This window comes from Triticum aestivum, chromosome 2B (assembly GCF_018294505.1).
Source record: "Triticum aestivum cultivar Chinese Spring chromosome 2B, IWGSC CS RefSeq v2.1, whole genome shotgun sequence".
Lineage (NCBI taxonomy): Eukaryota > Viridiplantae > Streptophyta > Magnoliopsida > Poales > Poaceae > Triticum > Triticum aestivum.
This window is the reverse complement of record NC_057798.1, coordinates 115,839,495-115,856,814: the sequence shown is the minus strand read 5'-3', so window position 1 is coordinate 115,856,814 and position 17,320 is coordinate 115,839,495. Positions and strand designations below refer to the sequence as shown.

At 48.4% G+C, this 17,320-nt stretch overlaps 3 protein-coding genes across 5 annotated transcripts; 2 read left to right on the top strand and 1 right to left on the bottom strand.

Moving 5' to 3' along the window:
- The first annotated feature begins 3,748 nt into the window (after nt 1-3,748).
- LOC123043807 (sodium/hydrogen exchanger 2) lies at nt 3,749-8,157 on the top strand. 2 transcript variants are annotated; one of them, XM_044466388.1, is made up of 14 exons: nt 3,753-4,396; nt 4,516-4,634; nt 5,207-5,304; nt 5,440-5,499; nt 5,594-5,640; nt 5,771-5,965; nt 6,059-6,105; nt 6,193-6,259; nt 6,351-6,451; nt 6,549-6,650; nt 6,753-6,891; nt 6,967-7,029; nt 7,123-7,206; nt 7,328-8,157. In XM_044466388.1, the coding sequence occupies exons 1-14, from the start codon at nt 4,217-4,219 to the stop codon at nt 7,640-7,642; spliced, it is 1,617 nt and encodes a 538-aa protein (XP_044322323.1). In that variant the 5' UTR covers nt 3,753-4,216; the 3' UTR covers nt 7,643-8,157. The 2 variants fall into 2 exon arrangements, with proteins under 2 accessions (XP_044322322.1, XP_044322323.1); XM_044466387.1 differs by having other exon boundaries at nt 3,749-4,396; nt 6,059-6,259.
- A 1,912-nt stretch (nt 8,158-10,069) lies between these two features.
- On the top strand, nt 10,070-13,847 carry LOC123043806 (tubby-like F-box protein 11). Its single transcript, XM_044466386.1, has 6 exons — nt 10,070-10,708; nt 11,402-11,489; nt 11,572-11,701; nt 11,829-11,966; nt 12,749-13,188; nt 13,463-13,847. The coding sequence occupies exons 1-5, from the start codon at nt 10,364-10,366 to the stop codon at nt 13,182-13,184; spliced, it is 1,137 nt and encodes a 378-aa protein (XP_044322321.1). The 5' UTR covers nt 10,070-10,363; the 3' UTR covers nt 13,185-13,188; nt 13,463-13,847.
- Nucleotides 13,848-13,977: 130 nt separating this feature from the next.
- Nucleotides 13,978-16,044, bottom strand: LOC123040733 (inactive beta-amylase 9-like). Of its 2 annotated transcripts, none has more exons than XM_044463500.1 (3): nt 15,741-16,044; nt 15,156-15,650; nt 13,978-15,068 (listed from the first exon to the last, which is right to left on the bottom strand). In XM_044463500.1, the coding sequence occupies exons 1-3, from the start codon at nt 15,963-15,965 to the stop codon at nt 14,202-14,204; spliced, it is 1,587 nt and encodes a 528-aa protein (XP_044319435.1). In that variant the 5' UTR covers nt 15,966-16,044; the 3' UTR covers nt 13,978-14,201. The 2 variants fall into 2 exon arrangements, with proteins under 2 accessions (XP_044319435.1, XP_044319436.1); XM_044463501.1 differs by having other exon boundaries at nt 15,744-16,042.
- Nucleotides 16,045-17,320: the final 1,276 nt, after the last annotated feature.

Below are 17,320 nucleotides of genomic sequence, written 5' to 3'. Positions count from 1 at the left end.
TTAGTTTAAGACTAAGTTTGCCTAAAGTTGCCATATCTAAGGTTAGGCAAGTTTGACCAACTTAGGTGGGTGTTTGGTTCAAGTCACACTAGGGTCCCACATCTCATACACTCAAAAAGTGTGGCAAGATTCCCTTAGGCTTGCCAACTTGTGGCTCTCATTTTGAAGAACTAACCTTAACCAAGTGTGGCAAAATTGTATGTCAAAGTGTGGCATGATTAGGTCTAGAACCAAACAGCCCCTACGTCTGAGCCCATGCAACGCCATGTAGCTAGCTACGTGGATGGATCGAAGGCGCCCGGTGCTCAACCACTACATGATCTTCAAGGAAAAGATCGTCCATCACGACACGTATGCATGATGTAGCCATGCTCAGGACAAATAAAACTGATAAAAGTAAGGGCATGTCCAACGGGTAGCCTCGGCGTGCTGCTCCGCAGGTCCACGTAGGCTCGGAGCTAGGCTCGGACAAAAAGCTATAGCCCTGCAGGTGGTGGTGTAGCCTGCAGAAGAGCCGGCCTCTTCAAGTGTAAAAGATGAGAGAAAGGAGAAAAGTGGAAGGAATGCTGATGCATGTGAGAAGGGAAGTAGACAGAAGAAGGAGAGCGCCAGCGAAAAGGGGATGCCTGATGGGGTCCACAAGGTGCAGCCATGGTTGGCTAGTAAATTTGAGAAACAATGGTCTCGCTACTTTTTGGTTAAATAAATAGCTGAGGCATCACGAAGGAGATGCCTCCATTGCTCATGCCCTAAGAGCGAACATAACAAAACCAGTTGTTAATTTTTGTTGCCGGAAACTCCATCCATCAACTTTCTTGTGATTTGCAGCTACCTAGCGCTATCGTAATCACACACACACCACTGGGTCATGGATAGGTCACGCACCAAAAGCTTCGCTTCGCTAGAGAGTTCTACAAATTTGCGGCGCGGGGGTGCATGGAACCCCACCAGTTTCCAGGACTTGCTAGCACCAGCGCTCTTTTTCTTTTGGCATACTACTTCATGGTCTGTATGCACGTGCAATGCATGTTTTAACATTATAGGGTGATGGATTCAAGTCCTAATGCTCGCATTATTTTTAAATTTATTTTAGAATTTCTGATGATGCGTTTTCAGTGAAAGGAGACGTTCCCGTCGACGACGAGACGCCTACGGCGACTTCATAAATCTCAAGATGATATGCCGGTTCAGTCTCTTAAAGGTGCTCATAGGATAGGGTGTGCGTGTGTGCGTTTATAATGGTGGCGGGTACATGAATCATATTATAAAGAATATTGGAATTAATACACGCAATCCCCACAATTTGTTAACAAAGAATCCCGCAACAAAATGTTAATAAAGAAAATAATTCAAAAAAATGGAATTTGATTTTACTTTATGTTTCTCTTCCAAAACAATTTTTTTTGGCGCAACACTTCTTTGACCTCAAGCTGCAACATGGCCCAAGAAGAATCAATATGGGCACGTCTTCTGAGAAGGATCATGCGATCGTTCTAGAACATGGTGGATGTAGCAACCATGCACTGTTCGCTCGGATCCCATTGTTTTAGCAGTTGGATTTAGGACATAAATGGTTAGGATTGATGGCCAGCTCCCAAACAAACCGGTACACTATATAGTAGTATAGATAAGCATAGGGTTAAAGGAGACAAAAACTCTAGCAAAAGAGTGATCGCCATAATAACCGTCAATATAAAGATTTTGACCCAAAGTGACACTCGACCAGAGTTGCGGCTCTCGATCGTCATATTTTATGGAGCTCACTCGATAAACGAGCTCACAACCTTCATATTTAGAGGTTGAGAAGGGACAATATGGAGCTCACGCCAAATCCTGCCATCAACGCGGGAGAGAAGTTTCAGCTTCTTCCTCTTTGTAACGCATGTGGAATTTGAAACATCCCGGCCTCCCAAACACAGCGGCGACGGACAAAGAACCATTAGCCATGCCCGCGCCCTTGGACTCCTATGGTGGCCCGTCGGACGGTCGTCAGGTGGCATCATCTTCGGACTCGCGTGTTAGCATGCTGGGAGGAGCCGTGTGAGTAGGCGGAAAGCGACCAATCAGGCCACTGCAGTGTTTCTCACCAGGAGATAAACGCCTTTGCCTGCCCGCCGCCTCCCCACCTACCTCCTTCATGGCGCATGTGGTGGCCTATAAAAGTCCGGCGTCCTTCAATCTCTCGCCTAAATCCTTTGTCAAACGCCTCCCATTTCCCATGTCTCATGCCTCCATTTTCACTCGCTTCCTCGTCACCGGGGGAGCAACCCTTCGTCTTAAAACTTGGGATGAGAAGAGGAGGAGCTTCCGAATCCTTTGGCCCCCTTTTGGAACCAAATGGGCGTGGCCATGGAGGAGGTTGCGCAGATGGAGCAGCATATTTTCCCCTCTGTGCCCGCCATCGTGGACGAACATTTGTCCTGGGATGACGCCGCTAAGGCGCATTTCTAAGCCATCCATTCTACGTTGGCGGTGGTTGTGGCGGCTGAATCAAAATCGAACTGATATGGAATCATATGTGTTCGGGATTTTCAATTTTGGGGAAGAACTATTGTAGTCAATAACAAGTGGGGTGCACATGTATGAAAAGTATGGAGGTTGCCTTCTGTGCGCATCTGTGTTTGCGCAAAGCCGTCGCGGGCTCCATATCCATATGGCGGATGACGATCGCTTATACGGCGAACGGCGAAACTACTAGAGTTGCTCTAACAACAGATATGTTTCTTAAGATAACATTTGACGATCTTAAGAAGGCAAGCTGCCTATAGTAGCAAGCATTTGATGACAAATGAACACATGTGTTGGATACTACAACATTTGCATTCATACGGGGTGAAAAAGGAAAGAAAGAGAAAACCTTTTTCCAAAACAACTGACTAATCGAGCGACTAATATCAGCCGAGCCGCTTGTTTTGCCAGCCTCTCACCTCCACACACACCCCACTTCCTTCTCTCTTGCCTCATGAATGTATCCCCTGTTTTGTTCTCTTCTCGAGCATCCCCTCACCCTACTCCCCTCTACCTCCTTCTAGACGCCCCATCGTCCGCCCTAGATGTCCCCGTGGAAGTTTGGCCCCCTAGATGTTCCAACAAAAGCTTGGCGCCATCGACGTGGTGACTCCATGGTGCAGCTCGAGCTCACGCTAGTGAGCTCCGACGAGGCACCGTGACTACAAGGGCATTGGTTCGGTGTCGCTTGATCCAATACCGACGGGGCTACGACGATGTCGGTGCTCCAATACGAACAAACACCATGTCGCGATGACTCGGGGGGGGGGGGGGGCTGCTTCGAATGTCCTGCCCATGCTGTAGACCGCGCACATCCCACTTCTCTTTCTCTCTGATTTTGCTACGACCAATGATGAGCGGTTGCACACACAAATGTTTGCTGCATGGGTGTTTTTGAAAACGCAGCAACATTTCGTTCTTCATGTTTTCGACACGGTGCAACGAAAAATGCTTATTTTCATAGGAAATAAGTAAGTCTATTTCGGCTATAGGAAAAAGAAGTTGAACACAATAAGGAACCCCACCACCGGCCATGGATAGGGGAAAGGGAGACACCCGAAATCGGAACTGACCACCCTGTCACGACGGGAACACGGGTGGACGCCGGCGACCCACCTGGGCGCTCCAGATCGGCACGAGGCCGCCGGACACGTCACGACCCCATCCGCCGCTCGGCCCCCGAACCCCAACCACCGTCGCGCGCCCCTCGCCACCCACCACGCGTCCCCCCCGCGCCCAAACGATCCAGCCCAGCCTGCTTCCTCCTTCTTCCTCCCTCCTCCGGCGGCTTTAAATACCAGCCGGGCCAGCCAAATTACGACGGAACCTTTTCCGATACCGCCCGCGCGAAACCAAAAGCCAGCCCGAGAAAAGAATCCCGACCTCCCCGTCGCGGAATCCGCCCGCTCGCCCCCGCGCGCGGCTGCGCATCTTCTTCTTCTTCTTCTTCTTCTTCCCCCGAGTTTCCCGTGCGCTATTCTCTTCTTTCTTCCCTGCCCACCCCCCGGACCTGGGGAACAAGAAGCAGCGGCGGAGACGGGGCAGGAGGAGCCGGCGGGGGAAGATAAGGAGGAGCTTCGTTGTTCGTCTCCCCGTCGATTCGTTTCCGGATTAGCCACCTCCCGCCGGAGCCAGCCATTGATTTGACCCAAAGCTCGCGTATTTCCCCGGAATCTCTCTCTCTGACGGAAGAGCAGCAGGCGGCGGGATGGGGTACCAGGTGGTGGCGGCGCAGCTGGCGCGTCTGAGCGGCGCGCTGGGCACCTCGGACCACGCCTCCGTGGTCTCCATCACCCTCTTCGTCGCGCTGCTCTGCGCCTGCATCGTCCTCGGCCACCTGCTCGAGGAGAACCGCTGGCTCAACGAGTCCATCACCGCCCTCATCATCGTAAGCTCCCATCAATCCCTCCTCTCTCTTTCTTAATTTCGGTGCAATGTTTCTGCCGGCGCCGTCGCTAATGCTCGTTCCCCTTCCTCTTCATCCTGGACGGACGGACGGACGAACAGGGGCTGTGCACCGGCGTGGTGATCCTGATGACCACCAAGGGGAAGAGCTCGCACGTGCTCGTCTTCAGCGAGGACCTCTTCTTCATCTACCTCCTGCCTCCCATCATCTTCAACGCCGGGTAAGCGTACCAAGGATTCATTCCTCTGAGCTCACTGAACTTTTCCGTCGAATCTCGATCGATTCTCGCGTGTGTTTCGATCTCGTCTCTTCCCGTTCACGGCCCAGCCTAGCTGGCCATGGTATCAGAAATGGCCTGTGCATGTGGTGTGCGTTCTTTATTCAACGAATTTATGTTCTTTACTTAATTATATACTCCTACCAAACATGGATGTTTCTACCGTCCCTCTGCTGGATCTGCCAGCAGCAGCAGCTGGAGCTGTACATTATTATTTTATCTTTTCTTAGGATCCAGCAGCTGCTGATTGGCAATATTGACTGTTGTTCCATCCTGGAACAATAATAAATAAATAATCTGCAGTTCTTACTGGTGTTATTTTCATAGGATTTGTCTTTTTACTGCGACTAGGACCACCAATTTGTTCATGGCATTTAATACTTGTCTGTACTACTGGGTGCCAGTAATCCTGTCCCATTAACCAATTGACTGTCTCTGGAAGCATCTGCCCCATGATCTCTTCTGATTGTTACGAATTTGAATGTTCTCAGTTCCTCATAACTATTCCTCATCAGTTTCCAGGTGAAGAAGAAGCAGTTCTTCAGGAATTTCATGACAATCACACTATTTGGTGCAGTTGGGACGATGATGTCGTTCTTCACAATATCTCTTGGTATGCCACTTTCATCCTCCACAAAATTTGCTCGCTATTTTCTTCGCGAGAATTTTTAGGCGGAGTAGATGAATAGATGTTTGTTCTGCGGGGTTATCTCGGACTTCTCTGACGACGTCGATCACTACATTTCAGCTGCCATTGCGATATTCAGCAGGATGAACATTGGGACACTGGATGTATCAGATTTTCTTGGTAAGCCGTCATTGCATTTCCACATGACCTGCACCCTGCAGTTGAAGCTATTAGCATGTGAACCTCATCTTTTTCTGATGCATCCCATATGCAGCAATTGGAGCCATCTTTTCCGCGACAGATTCCGTCTGCACTCTACAGGTTTGTTGACAAAATTTTCTCATGATTCTCCTTTTTTTCAGAGTAATTGCCATGATTATTATCTGTATTAGCAGCTCATGTAAAACCATGACTGAATCCACTGTTTACCCATATTTTTTCTGGAAAACAGGTTCTCAATCAGGACGAGACGCCCTTTTTGTACAGTCTAGTCTTCGGGGAAGGTGTTGTGAACGACGCCACATCGGTCGTGCTTTTCAACGCGCTCCAGAACTTCGATCCTAACCAGATCGACGCGATCGTCATTCTGAAGTTCTTGGGGAACTTCTGCTACTTATTCGTGTCAAGCACCTTCCTTGGAGTGTTTGTAAGTTTATTCTGGAGTCTCACCTTTGCACTCCTTTGCTTAACGAAATGATCGTCGGCCACACGGATTTAACATTTCTTCCACAATTGGCAGACTGGATTGCTTAGTGCATACGTCATCAAGAAGTTATACATAGGAAGGTTTGTTCAACCCTTGAGTTCTTTCTTAGTATTAAGCATCGATTTCGTGCGCGATACTAACTTGGTGTGTTGCTCAACTTATTTCAGGCATTCTACTGACCGTGAGGTTGCACTTGTGATGCTCATGGCCTACCTCTCATATATGCTAGCTGAGGTGTGCTTCTGGTTGGATACAACATAGAAACTTACACTACCAGTAGTAGTCTGAATCTAAGAACTCACCCCTGTTTATCTGATCTTTGCAGCTGCTAGATTTGAGTGGTATCCTCACTGTATTCTTCTGTGGTATTGTGATGTCACATTACACCTGGCATAACGTGACAGAGAGCTCAAGAGTTACAACAAAGTAATCCTAGTTCTTAGTCTGTGTTATTTCAACATAAGTAATCTTCTGTTCAGTCAAAAACTGCCCGCTAATTTTTTGCCCTTTTTCTTCTGTTTAGGCATGCGTTTGCAACCTTGTCCTTCATCGCCGAGACTTTTCTCTTCCTTTATGTTGGGATGGATGCACTGGATATCGAGAAGTGGAAATTTGCTAGTGACAGGTCAGAGATTTGTACTTGTCACCTCTAAACTGCATTGCCTAATCTTCATTTATGGCCTTTTCTCCCCCCCAAAGATTCAGTCCTAAGTCTTTCTTCTTGCAGCCCCGGCAAATCCATTGGAATAAGCTCAATTTTACTCGGATTGGTTCTGGTTGGAAGAGCTGCTTTCGTCTTCCCGCTCTCGTTCTTATCCAACCTGACAAAGAAGACGGAGCTCGAGAAAATAAGCTGGAGGCAGCAAGTGAGTTATTTGTTGCATTAGACTATTTGGCAGTTGGATCAAGTTAACATCTGCTAACTGAATTTCTTTTGATAGATCGTAATATGGTGGGCTGGGCTGATGAGAGGAGCTGTGTCGATCGCCCTTGCTTACAATAAGGTTGGTTCTAAACCCTTTCCCAAATTCGCATATTAACTCTACAAATGTCTAGTTTCTTCTCTGCAAGCTTAACTCTTTGCCTTGGAATTGCAGTTTACAAGATCTGGTCACACACAGCTGCACGGCAACGCGATAATGATCACCAGCACCATCACTGTCGTTCTGTTTAGCACTATGGTGAGCCATCTCATGTTCAATCCCTATCCAATGCAGTGTACCAGCTTATCATCTGAGGTCATTCTGAACGTGTCGACTGTTCTGAAACCATCTGACATCATGTATGTATCATGTTTACCAGCTGTTTGGCATTTTGACAAAGCCTCTGATCCGGTTCCTGCTGCCCGCGTCGAGCAATGGCGCTGCCTCAGACCCCGCATCACCGAAGTCCCTGCACTCTCCTCTCCTCACAAGCCAGCTAGGCTCGGACCTGGAGGCGCCTCTCCCCATCGTGAGGCCTTCCAGCCTCCGGATGCTCATCACCAAGCCGACCCACACCATCCACTACTACTGGCGCAAGTTCGACGACGCGCTGATGCGCCCGATGTTCGGAGGGCGCGGGTTTGTGCCCTACTCCCCAGGATCACCCACCGATCCGAACGTACTCGTGGAATGAACGTCGTGAAGAAACAACGGAGAAGCCATTACAGCTTCAGGAGACACTCTGAACTGTAACAGCAAGAGAAGGAAGCGAAGTCTCCGGTAATATTATAGCGTTTGGCTGACTCGGAAGGCCGAAGAAGGCGGCCCTCCGACGATGGTTCAGATGAACGGTTGGTTGCGGCACCGACAGGAAGATGAACCCTAGTAACGGTGATGCGAGTATCATCATCGCCTTATCGGTTACGACAAAGCCTGTACAGTTTTGTATGTAGATTAACAAGCCAATTGTATCCTATGGGATCTCCGCTGACAGGCAGGCGTCTGGCCTCCTGCGTCTACCATCACTTCATAATCTCCTAATGGATTGGTGTGTATCCTGCCAAGTTGTGCCAGATGAGTGATGATCTTGTGGTCTGGTTGCTACAAAGAACTCATCTCAGACAAGTTATATCTATCTATCTTGAATTTGCCTCTTGTATGTCGACTGCTGTTGTTATGATGCCGAAAATTTGTTATAATCTGTCAAAATATAAATCTACTTTTGTGAGGAGCTCGATATCTGTCCGTGTCAGCCTGCTGTTGCAGCATAATGAGGCCCATTTAACGCTACTTTTTAGCAACATACTGCTAGGAGCAGCCAACTCGAGCAAGATTTAATGTACTGTAGTACGATTGCAAGATTTATTGCCTCCTTTCCCTCTTGAGCTCGGTGGTTTTTGTCCGTTGCCCAGAGTAGCATGTTTCAGATCCAGTTGCCATACCGGGAAAGCCCAAGAGTTTGGCTGGTTAGGCCAGTGCTGTGAGCATTCGGAAGAGACAGCATTATAAATGTGGATATGGTTACTGCTTGCATGTCCATGCTTTCTCAGACAATGGGATGGTGACACTACCCTCACCGGGAGGCTAATCATTCCTCGTCACGAATTCATGGACGGGTGGCCGGTTGCTGCTAGTGCAAGTAGAGTAGAGTCTCTCTCAAAATAGGAAAACGAGAGATCACCTTCTAGGTAGCAGCTCCGAAATGGCTACCTCGTTTTTTGAGAAAAAGAAAATCCGTCCAAAACATCCTACATTAGTGAACAGATGTAGTAATTAATAATGGTATCATGTACTCCCTCTGTTTCTAAATATTTGTCTTTATAAAGATTTCATCAAGTGACTAGATACGGAGCAAAATGAGTGAATTTACACTGTAAAATATGTCTATATACATCCGTATGTGGTAGTCTATTTGAAGTCTCTAAAAAGACAAATATTTAAGAACGGAGGAGTACATCGGACTGAAGATAATGCAATACTCCCATGTCCCACAATGTAAAATGTTCTGTCATTTTACATTGTGGGACCGTATGAACAACAAAGGTTGTCGGTAAGACCAACAGTTTACATCGTGGTCATTCGAAATGGTCCGTCATAGCTTTATCTTTTGCATCTCGACGTTTCTCTATGCCTTTAGTAGAGAAGAAAAAGGTAAAATTGGACCAATATTAACGGTTTTCATGTTATGGACCCCGATAGGTGACAAGTATACATCGTTGGATACACTCTGACCAGGACACCTCTCTTGCAACATCGGTCGCCAAACCGTAATACACTTCGACCATGATACTTCCCTTGAAGCATAGGTTTTGCCGAACCTGTGGACCAAAACAAACTTGACACCACTTCTCTGTCATACAACAAAGACACGGATGGAGCCATGAGGATTGTATTACTCTTGTGTGACAACGCCTCCAACGGAAGAGGTAACAAAAATCAACAATACACGGCCCTAAAATGAAAGAAACTTAATCCTCGCACCGCGCGATGTCTGGAAAGGATGGCGGAGATGATGAGGACACGAGAAGAGATCACAATCTGGATGCTGGATGGTTAGGAGGGTGGATGTGTCTACTAGCCCACCAGAAATTAAACACCATGTTTTTTGACACAAGCATGCATGTCTCATAAAGTAAGCTACTCTTTTAGCATGAGGTAACGAGATGTTTGTGATGACTTTGTCAATATCGAGATCTGTTGACCCAGTCTCTCAAAAGTGCTCATACGGATAGGCTGCACATGCATGCGTTCACAGGGAAGAATATATGTGCGTGTATGTGAACGTTTGCCTCCCTCTTCTCTTCCTTAAAAGACATTTTTTCTGCAAAGGAAACTAATTTTATCTCCTAAGAAAAAAAGGAAAATGTCCAAAAAAGAAAAAAGAAAAGGAAAATGGCCTTATCTTTCTTTACATGAAAATGGGCTTATCTTTTCCCTCCAAAAAAGAAAGAAATAAGAAATAAGAAATGGTCTTATCTTACTGAACCTTAGTAGGAGTACTATATTTGACCAGGTAAGACATCAGAGGAAAATGCCATAAACAACTTTCTCCTACCAGAATCTCCCAGTTTGTCCTGACAGAGATGCTGGAGTAGTGTATTAGTACCAGCACAATTTCCCTGCCAACTGGGCACAGCACAATTTTGTAGCGCATTCTTGTTCCTTCCCTCACTGCTCCACATCCTTGTCCCTGTCTGCACGCATATCACCACCAAGCCGCTACCCAAAGGCAGCACCACCATCTCCCACCCACATCCGTCCATACCATATTGATGCCGCCGCTACAGAGAATTGCAGCCCGTTGACATCCCAGCGGCACCTTTTTTGCGCCGGTCGGGGAAATCCGTCAGTTTCTTGGCAGGATTCGGTGGGGGGTTGGGCGGATTTGGGTGCCGGGGCGCGGGCGGAGAAGGCGATGTCTTTCAGGAGCATGGTCCGGGAGATGAAGGGCGAGGTGGACGCCATCGCCCGGCGCCGGCCGCTGCCGCCGTCGGCGCGCGGCGTCCGGCGGGTGGCGGCGGTGGCCTCGGTGGCGCTGCCGGAGGAGGCCGCGCGGCAGGGGTGGTGCTGGGCGGAGCTGCCGCCGGAGCTCCTGCGGGAGGTGCTGGCGCGGGTCGAGGCGTCGGAGCCCCGGTGGCCGCGCCGCCGCGACGTGGTGGCGTGCGCCGGTGTCTGCCGGACCTGGAGGGGCGTCGTCAGGGAGATCGTCCGCGTTCCCGAGGTGTCCGGGCGGCTCACCTTCCCCATCTCTCTCAAGCAGGTAGCCGCTCCTGGCAGCTCCGAATCCCTCTCTCGTTCGCTCGCTCCCCGGTCACCATCCATGTTGCTGTTCATTCAGCTGCTACTCCATGGTGGCCTAGTGTTCATATTAAGTCTTGATTAGTCACCAAAGTTTTTCTCTGTTGATGATGTTATCGATGATCTACTAGTAATTCAAGAGCAATTAGTTGATGCAACGTCTATTTTTGGCAAACTTCAATTATGGCGATTGTGTTCAGTTTTTCTTTCTTTAGAATTGTGTGAGTGCCTTTTGATGTCCACCATTTCACGCAACGTAGCGACCCTTCTTTTTCCCTGATTGGAAGGTGTCAAAGAAAGGTATGTGTGAAAGGAGTACTACTGTCATGTTTGTTTTATTTTCTATTTTTTATTTAATCCTAAAAAGTAGTAGTTGAGACCGAGAAATACATCCGTATTGAGAAGAAACTTGGAAAGTCAGATTAGTAAATAATGACTGGTTGTTTGGTTTAGTATATAGTATGAAATGCCCAATGTCAACTGTTATTCAGTTCGAGCGGTCATTGTCAAACGGGTTTAATAGGAAAGCTATGTTGTCAGATGTAGTTGACCATCCTTTTTAGAACAGTGATGTCCAATTCAAGTTTTATAGACCATGTGGCTTTGTTGCTAGATTTGTTTGCTTTGAACTTACTTATACCTCTCTAACACTTAGCCTGGACCAAGAGATGCTCCCATCAAATGTTTCATTCGGAGGCACCGGGCTACTCAGACATATTTCCTCTACATTGGACTGACTGATGGTATGCGTTTCTCATTGGGTATATATGCAGTCTGGATTTTACTTATTTTGTTCATGAACATTGTTTCTTTTTCTTTGTGCAGCACTAGCTGATTCTGGGAAGTTCCTACTTGCTGCACGCAAATACCATAGGCCTACATGCACCGAATATCTAATTTCACTTGACAAGACTGATATGTCGAAGGGGAGTCAGACCTGCGTTGGCAAGTTAAGGTGATCCTTTGACATTTATATCTGAAAATTACGAGTTTCCCTAGTTCCTTCAGCGACATACATAAGATCAAAACAACATGTTGAAGCAGAGAAACCTATTTAGTAACATTTCCTCTTTTCTGAACAGATCGAATTTCTTGAGAACGAAGTTTACTGTCTATGATGCGCATCCACCTCATGCTGGACCTGTGGTTCCAAAGAGATGGCCTGCTGGCGACTACCCAGTTATACAAATTAATTATGAAGTGAATGTTTTGGGATCTAGGTATGCCATCTTATGTGGTAACCCTTCCATTACGTAAATTATATGCACGCACATATTTTTGTATATTTTCTGGAGACCATATACCATTATTTGCATACAAATCCATTTACTGACCAAAAATGTTGAGAACATCGTAACCCCTGACCATAACTACTATCTGCAGTGCTGATAACAACCTTACCTTTTATAAACTTTAAATTAATTTCCATTTATGAAAACCAGCAGTTCCGACAATGTTATCCAAATGCATTATATTTTTTTATGAAGAGGAATAACAATGTTATTTAAGTGCACTATAATTTCTGAAAATCAGCAGATCCAAAACCACAGTGGAATAATGATGTTTTCTGGATTACCATAGGAGGGAGGGCTGCTTTAGTGTGATTTCACCTGAAATATACAAAATCTTGCAAAATCAGGTTTAGACTTCATGTCTTGGTAGTGGGTAAGCAAAGCTATATGTTTATTTATAATTCAACAGAAAAAAAATTATCATGTAGGAAGCACCACTAACTAATTTGATCATGTATAAGTAGTGTAATTATGTCACGTATGAAGCAGCACTAACTAATTTTATCATTGTAGTAGTGTAATTACTTCATGTATGAAGCACCACTAACTATTTTTTTTTCCGATCAGCAGGGGCCTCGCCCCCAGTTCCATTTCAAAGAAATGAAACCACATGACACTAACTAATTATATCACGTTACTAGTGTAAATTTCTTTGTGTAAGAAGTCTCACCAAGACACTGACTATGTTGCGGCGTATTTGCTTGTTGTAGGGGCCCAAGAAGGATGAACTGTATCATGGATTCTATCCCTGTATCAGCAATTGAACAAGGAGGCACAGCTCCAACGCAGACCGCGTTTCCTTTCTTCAATCCCAAATCATCTCGAATGGATAGCTCAATTACCCCATTATCCAGTCAAGTGGAAAGTAAGCTGGTGCTTAAGAACAAGTCCCCCAGGTGGCACGAACATCTGCGGTGCTGGTGCCTCAACTTCCACGGACGGGTGACGGTTGCCTCAGTGAAAAACTTTCAGCTGGTGGCTTCAGATGAGAGTGCTCCAGCTAACGAGGAGAACGACGACACCACCCTCCAGTTTGGTAAGATTGGGAAGGACTTGTTCACACTCGACTACCGTTACCCGGTATCGGCGTTTCAGGCGTTTGCGATCTGTCTCAGCAGCTTCGACACCAAATTAGCACGCGAATGAAGAGGTGCGTCTCTTAGTTTCTTGTTTGTGTCATGTTTACTGACATGCCAATCAAACGAACAATTTGATGATGAATCATATGTTAATGGTACATCTGGAAGTTGGTCACACGCTTATCCGAGTTGCTTCGAACTTCTGGAGACCTTCAGACACAAGAAGAGTTAGCTTCAATCCAGCATTTTCGCTGGGTGTTAAGGATATCCGACCTGCAGATTGTGTCACCTACCTGACAAATACATTATATTAAACCTGACTTTGAAGCATCATTTTACCTGCAGGTGTCGAACAACCAATAGAGTGTAGAAGGGAGTTGCTGGCATAATCCAGAATTTGATGCTCGATATGAGAAGCAGGAGGAGGATAGGTTGCTGTAGAGCTTGATATCCTGTTAAATGATATCATAATGTAAATATCAGTCTCGCTGGGTGTGGTTAAATTTGTTCCTGATAAAGTCACTTTCTTTACTCCAGTTGTATGTGTATTGGAAATACCCAGGTGGAAGCATGATTTTCTACCTGGTTCGTCGCAGATGAAAAAACAAGTTATTTTTGTGTTTCGTGTTTGCGGTTACCCAGCAACCTCATTGAGTTGTCGATTATAGAAATATTTGTAATGTTTTATGGCTATCTGGAATCAGTTTTTAACAGCAAGGTAAGAGAATTATGTCAAACTGCGATGCAATTCGGTTCACTGTAAATTCTGTGGCGGTAATTACAATTTTGAATGATATGGATGCCAGGAAAACAGGGAACTGAATTAACACGACACATGACAATTCCAACATCAGTTGAAAATTTTGCATTTGTATTTGCAGTGATCTACTATATCTTCTTAGTTATTATGAAAAAAGTCTCATCTTGAGACAGTATAACCATAATACAGCAGCCTCATCAAATGAAGAAAAATATGAAATTCATATACACTTGAACTCTCGATCCCAAAAAAATAACCGGATCGGATCATAGTATTTCATATCTCATCTCATATCATCTGGGCTGATGGATGATTAAAAACGTGTCAAACTGGCTGCGGCAGGTCGTCGTAGCTGGAGACGGCGGCGGCCGTCTCGTCGTCCTCGTCCCACTCGCCGCAGACGACGGTGCGCACGAACTCCATGAATGGCGACCAGTGCTCCGGCGAGAAGAACTCGGCCCCCATCCGCCTGTAGGTGAAGAAGGTCGGCTTCATCCGCTCCGCGGTGACGATGTTGCTCTTGATCCGCGAGAAGCTGCTGGTGTGCGTCATCACCAGCGACGCGTTCTCGCCGGCGATACGCGCGCCGTGCCGCCGGCACGCGTTCTTGATCTGCACCAGCAGCTTGTCCGGGCTGGACCCCGTGTTCCGCTGCTGCTTGTTCATGCACACGTCCATGCCGGGCACCACCATGGTGCACCCGTGCTGCGCGAACACCTTGGCCACCGGGCTGTACCCGTTCTTCTTGTTGCTCTTGTAGAACCCCGCCACCGCCTCCGCCGGCCGCGACTGCGCGCCGTGCCACCAGTGCATGAACGGCACCTTGGCCGACAGCTCCACCGGCTTGCTGCCGAACACGCGGCTCGCCATGCCGAGCACGCGGTCGCCGTGGCTGAGGAGCTTCCCGGCGTACCAGGAGAGGAAGAAGTCGCCGTAGGGGCTGTCCCACGAGCCGTGGTCGCGGAAGAACTCGCTCGAGTCCGGCGACTCGTTGTACCCCGGCGCGTCGTGCGGGCCGGCGAGGCCCCACAGCGGGTTGCCCAGCGCCTCCGCGTGCTGCCTCAGCTGCGCCAGCATGTACTTGTCGTAGCACTGGAACTCGCCCACGCCGATGAACTGGGTCACGTCGCTCCCCGGCGGGTACGACGGGTACCGGAGCTCGCCGTTCGGCCCCAGCCCCACCGTCACGTCCTGAGCACCATCGGTCGACCCTAGTTTAATCATCAAAATGCATGACGAAATGGAGGCATTGGCATGGCATCTTTAGTTACGACGCACCGTGATGGTGGACTCGAAGAGGTCGTCGAAGGCGTCGACGAAGCTGCGGAAGAAGGCCTCGTAGCGCTGGAGGGGGGACATGCCGGCGAGCACGGGGAGCTCGTCGACAGCGAAGGAGAGGCAGTCCTCGTGGCGCCCGCCGGCGCCGTCGGTGAAGAGGATGTCGCGGTCCTTGGCGGCGGCGGCGCCGACCCAGGACGGGAGCTTGGGGACGCTGCCGCCCGGCGAGCCGTGGATGCGGAGGGAGACGCGGAGGCTGAGGCCCTCGTCGCGGGCCATGTCGGCCACGGCGCGGTACCCGGCCCACGAGAACTTGTCCGGCGACTCCGGCTGCACCACGGACCAGAACACCTGCAGCTCCACGCCGTCCACGCCCAGCAGCTTCACGGCGCGCATCCCGGCCTCGATGCCCCTGGCGCTGTTCACCGTCGCGCCGTCCGTCACCGAGTTGATCGGCAGGCCCACGAACAGCCGCACCGCGCCCACGTCCTCCACCTGACACCATGCACGCAGCGTTCGGACCGTCAGATCAATTCGCGCCTTAATTAATTGAAGCCCATTCTGCAATTAAGCACCACCACCCACCACCTCGCGGCTGTTCTTGCTGCCGCCTTGGCCGACGGCGCCGGCGGCCTGGCCGGAGAAGCGGCCGGGCCCGGCGACGCTCAGGACGTCCCTCGCGCTGCCGCCACGCCGCGGCCGACCGAACTCCACCCTCCTGGGTGCAGCGTGACCGGCTCGTCCTCCTCGGAGGCGCCTCGCCGCCGGCGACGCTGCCGCCGCGGCGTATTGCGTTTGCAGGGCATCCATGGATGGCAATCAATCCCGGTTGGGGAACTCGATCGGGGACGCTTTCCTTCGGCGTGTTGAGCCAGCATCCGTGGATCGGCGGGGAGTATTTATGGGGATTGCTGGCGGGAAAGGGCAAAGAAAAGGGGTGGACAGAACTTGGAGACTATGTTTAACTTCAGGAAATCTAGGGCAATGGGGTGCTAATATTAGTGCCCCTAATCCATAACATTTACCATCGAAAGAGTCTCAAAGGAACATGAACGTCCAGTTTCGCACCGACGAGAAACAGAGGAATGCACAAAAATTTATATAGTACTCCTTCTTTCGGAAATATTTGTTGAAGAAATGGATGTATTGAGACGTATTTTAGTTCTAGATACATCCAGCTTTATTCATTTATTTGATAAATATTTCCGGACGAACGGAGTCTAATACATTACTAGAGATATTTTTGGGGACCCGATATACACCTAACGTCATATTTTAGGGTATCTGACAACAGATTTTTAGGGTAAGGTACTTCCGACTGAATGCATGGTAATTACTCGCTACGTCATGGCAATTTTTCTCACAATTTTCCACACTATATGGCAATATTACAAAACAGTAAAACGTAGCGAGCTATACCTCTCCATAACGATTAGACACTCTCACTCGTCCGATTCAGACATGCACAGCCTGGATCACCTGTGTCATCCATCCCTGCCCCATTTTTACGGCGAGACAACTACCAAACGTAACCTGGGCCGCTACTCTGAAGAACGACTTCGGCGATTTTCTGTGAACTAGGCCGACACACTGTGGGCCAGGGTAACTACGTTCGCGAACGCAGCCCAGCGCCGTGGCCTCCTAACCCCCTCCTGTTTTTCTCCATCGACGACGTCTCCTCCTCTCCCCTCGCCGTGGTGGAAGACTCCTCTCTCCCCTTCGCCAAGGATGATCCTTACGGTTCCGCCTGCACCTGCTTGCTGCAGCATTGGACGGTGGAGAGAAGATCATCGACAAGGGAGGTAACCGGAATAATCTAGGTGTGAGATTGAGTTTAAGATAGGCAATCTTTCTCCGCTCTGTTCTCAACTCCATGAATCTCCTCCTGAAGTCCACTCCCAGATCTCACAACCACAATTCTCGATCTCTCAACTTGCTTATATTTATGATTTGGTAACAAGTTGCCCTGGTGATTGCTTAAGTTTCCTTGATTTTGTTTGCTTTTGTTTCTACACTCTTAGGTTATGAAGGTTACAATTACGTACAGATCTTAACAAAAGGACTTGTCTTTTGGGGATGCAGAGAATGAAGTTATATTGGTCTTTCTTAATTAATTAAACAACAGCTCTGGAGGGTTAGCACTCAGGGTGGACGACACGGTCCGG